Source organism: Euprymna scolopes, chromosome 6 (genome assembly GCF_053919585.1).
Source record: "Euprymna scolopes isolate OS-2025 chromosome 6, ASM5391958v1, whole genome shotgun sequence".
Taxonomy (NCBI): domain Eukaryota; kingdom Metazoa; phylum Mollusca; class Cephalopoda; order Sepiida; family Sepiolidae; genus Euprymna; species Euprymna scolopes.
In genome coordinates, this window is record NC_136487.1 from 174,230,352 (window position 1) to 174,247,741 (window position 17,390).

At 32.2% G+C, this 17,390-nt stretch overlaps 1 protein-coding gene across 1 annotated transcript in view; it reads right to left on the minus strand.

Moving 5' to 3' along the window:
- Positions 1-13,304, minus strand: part of LOC145278356 (uncharacterized) — a 17,182-nt gene extending 3,878 nt beyond the window's left edge. The window contains exons 1-4 of the mRNA XM_080130647.1: positions 13,251-13,304; positions 8,911-8,985; positions 6,796-6,898; positions 1,827-1,926 (exon numbers count right to left, since the gene is read on the minus strand). Of these exons, the coding sequence (XP_079986773.1) occupies positions 1,827-1,926; positions 6,796-6,898; positions 8,911-8,980 (273 nt within the window). The 5' untranslated portion in view covers positions 8,981-8,985; positions 13,251-13,304. The remainder of the gene's footprint in view (positions 1-1,826; positions 1,927-6,795; positions 6,899-8,910; positions 8,986-13,250) is intronic.
- Positions 13,305-17,390: the final 4,086 nt, after the last annotated feature.

Consider the following 17,390-nt stretch of genomic DNA (forward strand, 5'->3'; position numbering starts at 1 on the left):
TAACAACAATAATAACAATAATAATAATAATAATAACAATAATAATAAAAATAATACTACTACTACTAATAATAATAATAATAACAATAATAATAATAACAATACTACTACTACTAATAATAATAATAATAATAATAATAACAATAATAATAACAATAATACTACTACTACTAATAATAATAACAATAATAACAATAATAATAATAATAATAATAATAATAATAATAATAATGTAACATAGCGAGGATGGCTATATGCAAATACCTAGCCGTGAGCGAAATGTCATGGTTAGAGAAAGGGAAACCATAAAAAAAAAGAGAGCACGTTCGAGAAGATAATCAAATTAAAGACGTGGATGGCGTTCCAGAGTACGTTCGAGAAAACGGTCACGTTAGAGAGGTGGATGACGTTCGAGAAAACGGTCACGTCATAGCTGTAACGAGAAGTTACGTGTGGTGCGAGAACGAGGAAATAAATGTCGTTGTACAACAAAAAGCTAGTTGTAATTATTATTTTTTGTTGGTCTCCTTTGTGACGTAGACTGCTACACAAAAGAATTTGATGGGCCGTCCATAAGGTGTTGGAACGGTGCAGCAACTGCATTGCAGCCAGTGGAGATTACTTCAAAGGAGACTTGAATTTCATGTGGTAACTATCAATAAAAGTGCTTATACAAAAAAAAAGTCTGGAAATTTATTGAAGGCGTCTCATAGAATTATATTCTCTTGTCTATGCCTCTCCTATTCTTTTTCCCGTGCGAATGAATCAGAGAAGATTGCAAATTGCATTGTTATGATGATTGAACTGATGCATTCATGATTTTAAAGCTTTTTCTCTCTGTTGAAGATATTGACGGTGTAAGACTCTAAGAAAGCAACCTCTGCCATGGACGTGCGTCAGAAACAGAAATGTGTCATTGAATTCCTCCAAGCAGAAAAAATCGATCCGATCAACATTCATCGACGCCTGTCGAACGTTTACAAGGCCGATGAAGTTGATGTCAGCATAGTTAAGAGATGGGTTCGTCGATTTTAGAGTGGCAACTGAGATATGAGTTACAAAGCGCGCTCCTGGCGGCTATTCCATTTACATTCTCGCTATTTATTTAACTTTGATTCAGCTCGAAAATGCATGAGCTGTGACAAATACGCTATGACATTGTTTTGCATAACTAAAAATTATAGACCTATTGATTTTTGTATTATTATAGTTATAGACCTAAAGACACTTAATATTTTCCATCTAATTCACGTACATGTTTATAGTGTGTAGTAATACTGCCTCCTTTATCTCGAAAAACAATGGATGCTCCCTGTAAAGGTAGATGTGCACGTAATTGTGAGGCAAGGGTTGAGCAATCCTTAATCATAATCTCTCCTGATCGGCACTGCTTGATTCCAGTAGCAAGGAGTCCAGGACGACTTGAAACAATGTCGAGATGAGCGGAAATACTTATTTACTCTTAATTAACGTCGATTAATTTCAGTGATCTAACAAGAACCAGTTTGTCTACGTGATTAGGCCTATGGAGTGTAGTGATACACTAGTATAAATTGTAGGACAACACTAAAAAAGATAGCTATTCTTTTTTAAATACTCATAAGGGCATTAAGAACAATTCTTGGGCGGTTGAATAAACATAGAGTGAGAGGTTGCTAAAGAAATACATAAATAGCTGAGGTGAATCTCTTGTTAATTTAATAATAAAGTACGACTTATTAGATAAAATTATCTAAGAAAAACTGCTATGGAAACACAATGGATTAACTCATGTTTGGTACAAGACCTAGAAAGGTAGATAACTAGATCACAAGTGTTATGCGTACCTTCTTGGCCATCTTGGAACCATTTTCAACGAGTGCCAAAACGGTATCGACTTCGTTTTTAACAAGAAGGGCGATGTGGTGGGAAAGTTCACGAAGCATCCTGCAGAAACAGAAAAACAAAATCACAAATTTCTTGCACACATATTTATCAGTTATGTCTATTAAATATATTTTTTTATATCAAGTTTTAGAAAAAGAAAAAGTGTCCTTACTATATGCTCCAATCAGTTTCTTTCTTAAACATAAGTAACACACACACACACACACACACACACACATATATATATATATATATAGAGAGAGAGAGAGACAGACAGACAGACAGACAGACATATAGACAGACAGAGACAGAGACAGAGAGCAGACAGACAGACAGAGACAGAAAGAGCATATAACATTTGATGTTTTTTCTTTATTACATCGACAAATAATATATACATATTCCGAGATATAGCGTTGTCTTTTCTGTAGTGCAATTATATATCTATATCTATATATCTATATATATCTATATCTATATCTATGTCTATATATATATATATATATGTATATATATATTATTTTATTTCATATATATATATATATATATATATATATATATATATATATATAACATTACAGAAAAGACAAAACTATATATCGGAATATTTATATATTGCTTGCTGATGTAATAAACAATATATATATATATATATATATATATATATATATATATATATATATATATATGCAAGAAGAAAATATATTGATATTAGAAAGTATATACTGGTATATATAGATTTATTGATAAATTTCAAGCAATACAATACAGTGTGTAGAGGTTATGAACGTTCTTTATGGTTGTTTCAAATTGATCAATAAATCTAGACACACCAATACTTTTCTATTATTAATATTCTTTACTTTCGTATCTAAGCTCCGCTTGCATGACCAGCTTTTTATTATATCAAAAAAAATTTAAACTTAATATATAGAGGATTTTGAGCTGTAGGACGAATTCGATTTGCTTTTAGTTGGCATAAATAGCTGCTTAGGGGCCAAACTTTTGAAAAATTTGTAATTTGCAGACGTTAGTCGATTAAATGTTTATTTTTACGCATGCGCAAATATAATTGTATGCGCGTGCGCAGATCATTTTAAAGTTCTGATATCCATCCGTTGTTAACTGAGATGGTAGCGAATAAAGCTAGCGGGGCTACATGCTTTAGGTTCAATTTTAGCTATCACACAAGTCATATTTTTTCAAAGTTTTAAATTATTACTATATATTGGGTACAATAATAATTGGTTCTATACTAAAAAAAATATGAAATCTGCATAGATCAAAATATAATATTTAAACGTAGTTTACGGCCGGGCAACGCCGGGCAATCTGATAGTATATATTTTGGAAGGGGCAAGACTATAATATTGCATTTAAGCAGAAGAAACTTAGGTTTTTATTAATATTTATGTTGAAAGTGACAGAGAAAACAAAAAGTCAGCTCACCGGTTTCGCCCTCACTCATCAAGTGTTATATGAAAAGATTCTTTTATTAGTAAAGGAGAGGAAAAACACGAGAAAAAATATATATGTTTAAAAAATTACTACAGTTATGATATATGTACTGATGTGTGTGTGTGTGTGTGTGTGTGTGTGTGTGTGTGTGTGTGTGTGTGTGTGTGTGTGTGTGTGTGTGTGTGTGTGTGTGTGTGTTTTAGGTCTAATGTTTGGGGATCAAACAACTTTTCTATGGGGAACTCAGCCAGGGAAAGCGGAATGCAGGGGGCCAAAAGAAACGATATAAAGACTGTCTGAGAACGTCCCTAAAAGACTTTGACATCAGCCCCCAGTCTTGGGAGAGTCGCGCTGCTAAACGTTCGGCCTGGCGTTGCGTCATCAGCCTAGGAGCCGACAGGGCAGAGAATCAACGCATGACACACGACCAGCAGAAGCGCAAGAGGAGGAAGGAGAGAGCTGCCGGTTCACAGCCTGCCGATACCGCCTTCACGTGTCCAGAGTGTGGAAGAGTCTGCCGAGCACGGATTGGCCTCATCAGCCATCTCAGGACCCACAAACCCCTGACGCCGAATTGATTGATACCTTGGTCATCGTCGATTCCGACGGACGAGCAAGAAGAAGGTCTAATGACGTTAAGTACAACAGGCATTCCCGTCTGCGTTTCTTTTTCCTTTCTTTTATGACTTTTAACCATACATTGTATTAAAGAAAAAAGTCTTCCCTTTCTTAATTGCGATATATATATATATATATATATTGTGTGTGTATGCGTGTGTGCGTGTGTATGTGTGTGTTATACAGGGTGGCCACAAAGTCACGCACCAATGTTAATTGTAATCCTTGTAAAGAACTTTGAATTTGAATAAATGTTACTACTATAACTTTTTAATTTTTAAACTTTTTTAATTAACATTGGTGCGTGACTTTGTGGCCACCCTGTATATAATAATAATTAGAGATAGTATATAGTGATAAATAATATCATTGTGCAAAAGAATCAAACTAAAATTGTCCGCAATGGTGTAGTTGATAAAACACTTGATAAGAATCAGTTGTAAAGTTACACTATCCTGGTGGTTGAAGGTTCAATCCTCAGTACTGTCGACACTTAAAATACAATTACGGGTTACGTAGAACTCCTACTCAGTCATGGATTACAAGGCGAGAGCATGTTACTCCCGCGGATCAAATAAAGGTTTCGTCGGAAATTTCCAAATTCGACAGAAAGTTTTCTAAGATTGTCAGGATACACTTGAAGAAGTTCGGATTAATATCGTCTGAAAGTTTGTGAAAATAACATTCAATGTGAGAACAATAGTCCGAAGAATGGCGTGAAATGTCAACTATAAACCTAGAAATTATTTGTGTTTTTCTTTCGTTTGTTTGTTTATTGTTGTTTTTTTTTTCTTTTTTTGTAGATAATTGGTTTGGTGGGTTTGTTTTACGGTATATCAACCCTTTTCATGTTATTTAATGCAGAATCCATTTATTTTGGTAAAAGTTTTTATGCATCAAGTTCTTTATATCTTCGAATTTTTATTCATGATTTTTTATTTGCTTTTTTGTAAAGCAAATTGTTTTCTCTTTTTGTCTTGGCAAAATATTATAAAGTTTTACAAGTGGAAAGGAAGAAAACAATAACATTAATAACGTTGGTGCTTTTTTAGGTCAGAAAGCTAATATCTTTAGACAGCCTGATTTGATCGCACCCTTTTTGTTTTTTGTTTTTTTGTATTTGAAGTTTGTTCTCATCAATTATACCCATGTTTAATTGTGGAATTTGCGAATATTTTTGTAAGAAACTATATTCATTAGAATATCGATAGAATCATGGAAGCCGTCTTAAGTGTTCGAAGTGATTTTATTGGTAAAATGAAAAGATTATACGACCATGAATGCTGGAGAAATGTGACTTTTATTTCTTGTTGGGTTCGATTAAAAAGTATCGATGATTTTCAAACAGATTATCAATCGAAAGCATTTTGAAAAATTGATTTTCACTTGAACGTATTTTCTGTCAAAAACAGGAATAATGGGGGCAATTGAATAGGAATTCTAAGAAAACAACGAGTGACAATAGAGTAAAAAATATCAAACGGGAAAAAATAAAATATTGAGATATGTTTATAATATCCAAGTCTGACACAACCAACGAAGTTTGGAATTTTAACGAAGTTAGATCGAGTAACTATATATATATATATATATATATATATATATATATATATATATATATATATATATATATATATGATTAAAATCCGACGATATAAAATTTAAAATTGAGGCAGAGAGACTTAGAGGCTAGACGTTTCGCCTTTTTTATGCGGGATTTCTCAAAACGGGGTAGTCATTGACCATCCTTCATGAGAAAGCCGTATAAGACGGGAAAACGTCGAGCCTGTAGGTGTTTCCGCCTCCATTTTAAATTTCACATTTTATATATATATATGTATTTCAGACGATGTTAAAAACATCGTTAAACTCACTACTCGTTCAAGCAGCCGCCAATAGCGTAATGGTTAGGAGCCTTGACTGCCGTACAAACGGTCGGGTTTCAATCCTGGCTTGAGGTAGTTGCCTGTCTAGCCGCACTGATGAGCTGTGAAACAGCGAAACAGTACTGTATGTGGATGACTATATATATATATATATATATATATATATATATATACGTGTGTGTGTGTGTGTGTGTGTATGTTAATTCATTCAAGTATTTTGCTTGCACGAATATCGAACTATTTAAAAAACTTTTTAAAGAATTCTACAATATTAAAAATATTCATGACTTGGATCTTACTTTCCAGCCTGGAATATGCCGTTCAATACGCATATCCTTCTGGAATATACCAGTATTCATTGAATTCTGCAATTTTTCCTGGATCCTTATTATTTCGACATAAAGTATCCTTTCTACATTATCATTCCAATTTTAATTTTCAATTTATGTGCTAAGAAGCAAAATTTATAATTACCCACATATATTTTGCTAATAATATTTCCTCCGATGAGATGAGTCATTCATTGAAAATCCATGGATTAAAAAAAAACTTTCATAATTATTTGCATTCCTTTATGAAACAATAAATTTTCTTGTAAGTGTACATAATTCCACTCGGTTTCTTAGATGTTAATTCAATGAAATTCCGGTTTATATAAAATAGTGCTCAATGAAAAATAGAGCTGTATTATTGTATAATTTTATTTTATACAAATGTTATTGGCTACATATGTGCATACATAGTTCAGCTTTGATTTCTTTCGAAATCTTCAAATGGCAAAAGCATAGGCCTCAAAATGCCGGAAAAACTTCTTAATATCATATGCATAACCGGTACCTCTCATCGACTCTCAATGACTGTAATCGTTCTCCACAAACAAACAATAAAGATTAACCATTATACTTTATACATATGTAGCACAGTAGCAGTATGCAATATATACGATAATTTTAGGAATATCACTTACTTGGGGTCTTCATTGGGGTATTCCTTTGTCAGAGCTTTGAACATTTCCTCTTCGGCAACTTTCGCCAGATTCTTCAATTCGACCACTTTCGTCACCTCAAAATCTGAAAACAAATGGCACAAAAAACTGATTATAAAGAAGAACAAACTTATATCAAAACGAAGAGACAAATGGGAGTTGCCACTATAAAACATTATTCATTTTAATAAAGGGAGTATTTTATATAATAAAATGTTATCTGCATTTTTGTGTTTGCCGCAAACAAAACAATCTGAACGAAATGTGATGTCGTTCTTTTAAATTTTCACATTATTCATAAAATTTTATGGCAATTTAGTTCGTGTACTGTTGCGAATTGCTTGTAAGTAGGTCAACATGTTAATCTCTGCTTCTAAACTTTTCACCGCCATTTTTAACTGTTTCTCACTCAGCGTAGTTAAAAACACAATAATTGGTTGGATTCAACAGCTATTTTTAATTGTGCCTAACTTTCCGGGAGCTATTCGTACAAGCCCTCAATACACTTGCATCAGACACTGCGAAAAAAGAGAGTGAATACTGTTGAACTAGAGTTTGATTAATTATGGACTATAATGGGTTTGATTTATTATGGACTCAAATATTTTGGACTTGATTAATTATGGACTCAAATATTTTGGTGAAAAGAGAGAGCGAGCTAATGGGGCGATAATTTAATGGATCAGTTCTTTTGCCACAGAAGCAGTTTTTCAGCAGTCAGGAAAGCAAGATTCATCAAAGCATTTGTTGAAAAGTTTGGAGAGGAGTGGAGCAACCTCAGCGGGGGATTTTTTTAATAGCACAGCCGGGATGAGATCAGGTCCACATGCTTTTGAGATGTCTAGATTTTTTATGATATCATGCACTTGAGAAGGTGTGATTTTCCGATCATCTAGTGTGGTTTCTGTCTGCAAAGGAAAATCAGGGAAGGAATGATTTCCTGGGTTCAATGTAGAATTTTCTTAATTGGCAAGCATATTAACCTTCTCGGTTGTTGTGCAAAAACAACCTCGTGATTCTTGGATAGTAAGGGGATTATGAATTTCTCATTATTTACTACATTGTTATAGATTTTCCAGACACGAGTTCCTAATTTATGCGCTTCATTGCATTTTCTGGTAGTTTCGGTGTATTTTTGTCGTTATTATAAGTGGTACGGCGAACCAAAATCAATTTTTGTTTCAGGAAATTAACGTACAATAGATAGTAGATGTAACAATCACTACCGCTGTGACAACGATTTCTAATGAATATTCATAAACTGTGATATATTTGCACCCGTCTTGTATAAGTATTTTACTCCCACAGTTTTTTCCATCCTTTTGCTTCTATAGTATTTTGCTTCTATAGTATTTTTGCTTCTATAGTATTTATCTTTGTAAAAGTAAAGATAAGTACTATTTGGATATTTTATTTTAACCCAGCAAAATATACCATATGGCTTTCACACTTCATTTTATCGTAGGAAAATACCATATTATTTTTTTAAGAAATTTTTTAGAGTTAAATCATTTTATATTCCACTTGGGCAACGCCGGGAGACGGGTCCTGGTAGTAGATATAGTGACTTAATAAGAGACTTATTAAAGAGACTTATTATGTTAATGTCTAATTTACATATGCGTGCGAAATAAGAGTCATTAATCTATAATTTAAAGCCGATCCATTTATCATTTATTTTCCATAGCTTATTTTCTAAAAACAACTATTTCTATTCTATTTCTGCTTCGTCGGTTTTTTTTCTTGTGGATCGTTGCAGCATGTTGTTTAGAAGAATAGGATATAATTAGATTTAATTCCTTCCATAGTATACTCTATCTCGATAGGAAATATGTCACTATCTTTAAAATAAAGCGAGAAATTCATTCGTATAGTTTTACATCTATTTGATTGGAACAAGAATATAATATTTGAAGGCTAAAATGTCGATATAGTTTTCAAAAAAATATTATGAGTATACTACCGAATATTGCCGGATATTACTATTGCAAATAATTGCATTAGCGATCTATTTTTCGATATTAAGACAGATTTATCCAAAATATCTTAAAACTGATTAATAAAGATATTTTTGTTAACAATTTTCTTCCAACTCACCTGTGGTGTCGAAAAGTTCGAGGGCCTGGCAACTGGCCACAAGCAGAAAAACGAGGAATGGTTTCATCATGATGGCTGAAAAGGGAACGAACACAAAAATAGAATTATTAAATTATTTTGGCAGCTAATTTATAAACAATGTTTGCTCAAAGGAAAAATACTGCCTAAATATACACAATTTAAATATAAATATATAAAATCGCGCAGATACCTTTAGACTAGTGCTTATCCCAAGGGGATGATCGAACTAACAACCATCGAGTTGATGATCAGTAGCTCTATCAATCAGACCACTTGAACAGGCGTCGTCAGTAATGATATCTAACAGTGATTTGCATAATCATTTATCGACACTTTTACAGTGCTCTATTGGTTTTCATTACAAATAGCTTTGCATTATGCTAAAGTAGTAGTAGACGATATCATTACAAGAGTGCTCGACCTGAGAATGAGTTGAATCTGCAATATACATATTCCCTAAGGAAAATTAAAAAGAAGATATAATGTTGTTTTAATCAGAATTATTTAATCTTTTTTATTCCATTTTCCCCCCAAACAAGGCACAGTGCGACTTTGATGTAGATGGATACTATCAAGGCCATAAGTTGCAGGGATACTGTGGAGGGTGTTGAGCAGAAAAATGTATGTTCACATTACAAACTTCTGCATGTCAGTACAGTTGGGAAAGCAGGGACCCGGAAGGAAGCTCCAAGGTCTAGCAGTTCTAGGGAAGAAACTATTAGAGTAGAAGGCCTTGTTACATCTAACGATATTTTCTGTGTAAAGGTGGGATTTTGCTGCTTGTTGGATTTGTCCAGGGTATTTACGTCGACGGGTACAAGGGATCGTAGTTCATCAGAGCATCCAGCATTAAAATGCTTGTAGAAATAATGGAATGTGTGATATTGACATTACAATATAAAACATATTACACCACTCCTCCTTAATTGAACATTGAAAGATTAGAAATTAATCTGAAATCGTATAGTAAACTGACATCGAGAATTAACAATTAATTATAGAACAATGTCGGCTTCAGATATAGAAGTAATATCATAGTGTCGGCTTCAAACAGACAGAATCTCCATTAGTCCCACAAAACAACATCATTAATTTTATTTATTTATTTAGTTCCTGATGAACCCCTCGCAAGACGTTACATTCTCATTGTGTTACCAAGCATCTTCTCTACTCTTCTGATGAGAAGCATTAGGCTTTGAAATACCTTGGTATAAAGAGTCCCCTTTATCCCCAAGGTAAATGTTTGTATACCCTTATTAAATAAATATATAGTTTTTGTGACTTAATTTTTAACTCTCATTGTCTCATATATATATATATATATATATATATATATATATATATATAACTTTGAGTGTGTGCAAGTTCGTTCCCTATAGACTTCGAAACGTCTGAGCCGTTTTTAATTAAACAAAAATGTACTCTGCGTTTAAGAATGAGCTTAGATTTTGTATCGACATGCCTCCGATAAGTATGGATAATCAAAAAAGTTTAATAACAGAAAAGTTCGAATTTGATCAAAGTAAACATCTGAAGTGAATTTGAGAAGTCTTATCACCGCACAAGCAGAATGGGCGGCGCATAAAATCAACAGTAAACTCTTTGATAAAACAGAGTGACGTTCAAAATGATTGTTTGTTTAGAGCACAAGTGAACAATGATACTTGTCTTTTGCGTTTTAAATTTTTATTTAATCCATAATATATGAAATATTTAATTTAATCCATATTATATAAAATATTTTCTTTAATCCATATTATATGAAATATTTAATTTAATTCATATTATATGAAATATTTTATTTAATCCATATTATATGAATATTTTAATCCATATTATATGAAATATATTATTTAATCCATATTATATGAAATATTTAATTTAATTCATATTATATGAAATATTTTATTTAATCCATATAATATAAAATATTTAATTTAATCCATATTATATGAAATATTTAATTTAATGTATATTATATAAAATATTTTATCTAATCCATATTATATGAAATATTTTATTTAATCCATATTATATAAAATATTTTATTTAATCCATATTATATGAAATATTTTATTTTATCCATATTATATAAAATATTTTATTTAATCCATATTATATGAAATATTTTATTTTATCCATATTATATAAAATATTTTATTTAATCCATATTATATGAAATATTTTATTTTATCCATATTATATAAAATATTTTATTTAATCCATATTATATGAAATATTTTATCTAATTAATATTATATGAAATATTTTATTTAATCCATATTATATAAAATATTTAATTTAATCCATATTATATGAAATATTTTATTTTATCCATATTATATGAAATATTTTATTTAATCCATATTATATGAAATATTTTATTTAATCCATATTATATAAAATATTTTATTTAATCCATATTATATAAAATATTTTATTTAATTCATATTATATGAAATATTTTATTTAATCCATATTATATAAAATATTTAATTTAATCCATATTATATGAAATATTTTATTTAATCCATATTATATAAAATATTTTATTTAATTCATATTATATGAAATATTTTATTTAATCCATATTATATAAAATATTTTATTTAATCCATATTATATAAAATATTTTATTTAATCCATATTATATAAAATATTTAATTTAATCCATATTATATAAAATATTTTATTTAATCCATATTATATAAAATATTTTATTTAATGCATATTATATAAAATATTTAATTTAATCCATATTATATAAAATATTTAATTTAATACATATTATATAAAATATTTTATTTAATCCATATTATATAAAATATTTAATTTAATACATATTATATAAAATATTATATTTAATCCATATTATATATAATATTTAATTTAATACATATTATATGAAATATTTAATTTAATCCATATATAAAATATTTTATTTAATCCATATTATATAAAATATTTTATTTAATCCATATTATATAAAATATTTTATTTAATCCATATTATATAAAATATTTTATTTAATCCATATTATATGAAATATGTTATTTAATCCATATTATATGAAATATTTTTGAGAAAATCGACAGAATGTTCTCTACAGTGCAATGAAGACTACCATATATTGGGAACTAAGTCACTGAAGAGAGGCATGTGAAACTTTCCCCAAGTGCACTGCGATGGGTCCCCAACTAGAGCAGGCAATCAATGGATTTGATTGAAAAAAGGACGTTTTCACCGATTTCGATGGCAATAATATCTGGAACATTTGTTGATCGTCATTCAATCGTGGCAAACGTCGAGTCTCTTTGTTTATATATATATATATATATATATATATGCGTGTGTGTGTATATATATGTATGTATATGTATATATATGTGTGTATGTATATATATATATGTGTGTATATATGTATGTGTATATATGTGTATGTATATATATATATATAAATATACATATATATATGTATATATATATATCTATATATCTATAAAAGTGAACGTGTCTGTCTGTCTGTCTGTCTGTCTGTCTCTCTGTCTGTCTGTCTGTCTGTGTACATTTCCCTATGCAATAACTCTGTCAATATTTAGTCTATAGACTCGAAATTTGAAATACCGGGTACTGAGATTTGGGAAAATCGATGTGACGGGTGTCAGCCAGAAATTTGGCTGTTAAGGGGTCAAATTTCAACAGTTTAATCTTTAAGAACTCTACCAAACTCCTCCGACAATTTTGGGTCTAGACACTTGAAATTTTAGATATAGGTTCCTTGAACATGGATCTAACTTAATAAAGTGATTTGAGCCTGAAACAATAAATCTTAAGGGGTCATAATAGGGGTCAAAGTTTTAAAAAATTAACCATTTTTTTTTTGTTTTTTTGCTTTTTTTGCACAGCATACACCTCCAAACACCCGAGCAACGCCGAGCACGCCTGCTAATATATATATATATATATATATATATATATATATATATATATATATATATATATATATATATATATATATATATATATATATATTGTTCTAGTTAATCAACCCTATGAATCCAATAAATCGACAAGCCAAACTAACCTTTTATCTCAGTGGAAATTACACAATGATCTCGACCAATAGAAGGGAATACAATTACACGTTTTGGGTAAAACAGGATTTCTCGCGATCAAAGCGTCACCGAATTAATGAGAGAGTTGTTATAAAAGTCACACAAATTAAAAGTCACACAAATTAAAAGTCACACATGTGACGTTTTGCGATGTTCAAACAAAAATCAAAAGAAAATCTCAACAAAAAGCGTCCGAGTTCTTACCTCTTGATGTCGTGTTGAAGACGATTTGAGATCTGAAGTTTTACAGCCACCCCTCTCTTCTTTTATAGGCCGTCATTTGGTTCCCCTGCTGTCGGGTTCTCACCGACAGATCTTTTGGGTGTGGCGTTCCCATCAGCAAATCACGTTTTTCTTATCTTTTCTTATTTTAACTGATAAAACATTATGATTTCTTTTTCTTAACCTTATTTTCATGTACTTAGTTTGCGTTTAAAAAAAAAATTAAACTTATGTGCAAACTTTTTCATAGAAGTTTAAAAATGCCTCTTTTATATAAAGTTGGGTATGTGTATATTTTTATATATTTCTACATACAGGATCCAATTCTAAACTAATTAACTGATCATTATGAATTTGATAAAACAGCTGCTATGCTTAAGGGATCGTAATGTGGCCTATATTTAGTTTTATGAAAGTAGGTTGAAAAGGAACTAGAAGATCTTTGTGAAAATTCAGATACCTTTTTTTATCAAGGCGAAGAGGCAACTCGAGAGATAAGGGTTAAAGAGTGTATAGTAGAAATGATTCTCTGATTCTCCCTCCTCTGTTCTCAAGCGCGTGGTTCAGTGGGGGAAGATGTGGCTGGTTACCTTTAATGCATCCAAAACCAAACTACTATCCTTACATCATCAACGCTCTGATCCCCATCTGGCATCAATTGTGATGGATGGCTCTCGCCTGGGTGAGGCCCCGTGTTTTGACAAGCTTCTGGGTTTGACCTTTACTCCTGATCTGAAATGGAACACATACATCAAGTCTGTTGCCAAGGTCGCTGGAAAGATGGTGGGATCCTTCTACCGCTCCAGAAGATATCTCACTACTGATGCAATTCTCTATCTATATAAAAGCCAAGTACGTCCAAGGATGGAATACTGTTGCCATATCTGGGCAGGAGCTGCTAAAAACAGCCTATCCTGCCTTGACAGAGTACAAAATAGACTTCGTGGCTTAGTGGGGGATGCCCTTTTCTCTACCCTGCAACCTCTCTCCCACGGAAGAGACGTTGCGAGCCTATCCTTGTTTTATCGTTATTTCCATGACAGGCGCTCGTCTGAACTCCAATCTCTGGTCCCCCCCTCGCCAATCTTTCACGAAAAACACCCGTTTAGCTGAATCCACTGTGAAAAATTCCCCCCACTCTATATCTGTGCCTAAATCAAAACGCGGATTCCATGAACAAAGCTTCTTTCTTAGAACTGCACGCATGTGGAACTCTGTTCCGTCTGCTTGCTTCCCACCGGACTACAACTTGGATGTCTTCAAGTCCAACGTTAACAAATTCCTAATGAACCGCCCCCTTAAGTAAACACTTCATCAAACCTCCACACTAACGTAATGTACTTGCAATAACCCTTATCCCTGAGTGGCTTCCGGGCCTTGATAAGTGGTGATCACTGTGTAAAAAAAAATGAAGAAATAATTTTGTAATTGAATAGGCTCTTATATGGTTGACTTTTTTAAAAAACTGATTACATATAATGATAGAAGATGTATCAAGACACAGGAATGGGTATGTTTGATCTGACAGACCGGTGGTTCAGTAAAATTGTGGGGCCTGCGTTCGCGCCTGGTCCACAAAGTATGGAAATAAAAAATTTAAAAATTAAAAAAAAACGTTTACACGTGTTTTTGATATAGATGTACATAATAATACTTTGATAAGTATCTTTTAACTTAAATAGGGATGGTATGAAAAAATTGTGGAGTCTGCGTTCGCGCCTGGCCTCCATAGAATGGAAATAGGCACACACTTTAATAAAGACTTTTAATATCTATCTGCGTAAGTATACTTTGATAATTATGTTTCAGTTGTAAGAAATATGGTATAATAAAATTATGGGAGGTTCGTTCGCACCTGACCTCCATAGAATGGAAATATGTCACAAAGTTTAACAAGGTTTTTTTAATATAGATCCACAGAATATTGTGATAAGTGTTTTAGTGTGAACAGGTATGGTATAATAAATTATGGGGTTTATCTATTTTATTTTTACTTTCATCATATTTTGCTTTGGCATTGATACCCCCAAATTCGAAGCTATCTCTTAACAACCGTTCCTTTTCATAACCTATCATACTTTCATAAATCAGAGTCTATTTTCTGTAGGCTGTTTCTGAACCCAGTCAACGACGGGTACTTTTGCGACTCCAGAACCTACACCCAAAAATTAAATTCACCATAGAACAAAGCTCTACAGAATTACCTTTCCTAGACATACTGATAAAGATTAAAGACAATAACATTATCACAGACATTTACCGCAAACCTACAGACACCCAACAATACCTACACTTTAAAAGTCACCACCCTAAAAGCTGCATAAAATCAATTCCCTACACCCTAGCACGTAGAATCTGCACCATAATCACGGACAATAACCTTCGAAAAATCCGACTCAAGGAACTACGAATAAATTTAAGAAAAAGAAAATACCCATCACAACTTATAGACAAAGGGATCCAACTTGCGACAAATATACCAGTAGAAGATTTGAGAACCCCTAAAGAACGAAACAAAGAACAAATCCTAACATACGTCTCCACACACAACACAAACAACGCTGAGCTTTTCACAGAGATAACGAAAAACCTCGTCCTACTTAACCAAAACAGCAAACTAAACAACTTCCTTAAAACAACAAAAATAATAAAAAGCAAACGCCAACCCAAAAACCTAAAACGCATTCTTACCTCATCCAAACTCAATCAAGACGCAACAAAAGGAATCACAAAATGCAACAAACAACGATGTGGAGTCTGCAACATAATATTAGAGGGAAACACATACACATTTACGAACCCCATACAAACATTCAAAATTAAAAAAAACCTGGATTGCACCTCAAAAAACGTGATCTATGTAATAAAATGTCCAGCATGCGATAAATCCTACATAGGCGCTACAAAAAACCTTAGTAATAGAGTAGCCCTACACCGATCCAACATCAAAATCGCGGAAAATGGACACCTACATGTATCACAACATATGCACACATGCAGTGGAGGCAGATTCGAGATAATGCCCATCTTCCAAACTGACAACTACTTCTACTTGCTAACATAAGAAAAAAATTTCATAGCAAAGTTTAACCCCGCCTTGAACATCTCTCCATAATTATACACATAAATAGGCAAAACACAAAATACACTTGCACGCATGCATGCTTGGGTAGGTGTGCACCCTCACACACGAAACAACAAAAAAAGCACAATAAGGCACACGCAAACTTTCGCGGGTGCACGCGCCCATACCCAATACAGTACCATTTCTCTTAACTAAACAAACAACTAGAAATTAAACGTATGTATGGGTATGTGCGCGCGTGTGTGCGTGTGTATATGTGTGTGAGTGGGTGTGCACATATGATTGTGTATGCGTGCGTGTATATGTATATATCATCTGTTATCTATGCTACATCTTGTTTGTATGTGTACGTGCACTTATGTTTGGGTGACCGAATCCATGTATGCATATGTGCTTGGATTGGAAAGGAAACTTCAACCAATATATACATAAGGTGGGATGTATGAATATGTATGTGTGTGTGTGTGTGATTGTGAGTGCATGTGCCCATATATATATATGGGTGGATGAGTGTATACACATCCGTATGTATGTGTGTGTATATGTATATATATACATATGTATGCACGTGTATGAGTGGGTAAATGTGTTCGTGTGGATATGGATATACGCGTATGTGTGAGCCCCTGCATATGTCTGTGTGTGTGCATGTGTATGTGCCCACATAGTATGTGGATGTTTGTGAGTGTATGTGCACATACATATATGTGTGTACATATATGTGTGTATGTGTGTATATATGTCTTCTACCTATTCTCCATCTTACTTGTGTGTGTGTGGGTGCGTGTACGTATATCTGAATGATTAAGCGCATGTATACATGCGTGTTTTGGAAGGGAAAAAAAAAATATATATATATATATATATATATATAAAATAAAAAAATAAAAATAATTGTTAGCGGTGGATGTATGCGAGTACGTGTGTGAGTGTGTAGGTGGGTATGTATATATGTATATATGTATGCTCCTTCATATATTTCTATGTATGTACGTGTGTGTATGTGTGTGTGCCTGCGTGCGTGTGCATGTGTACGT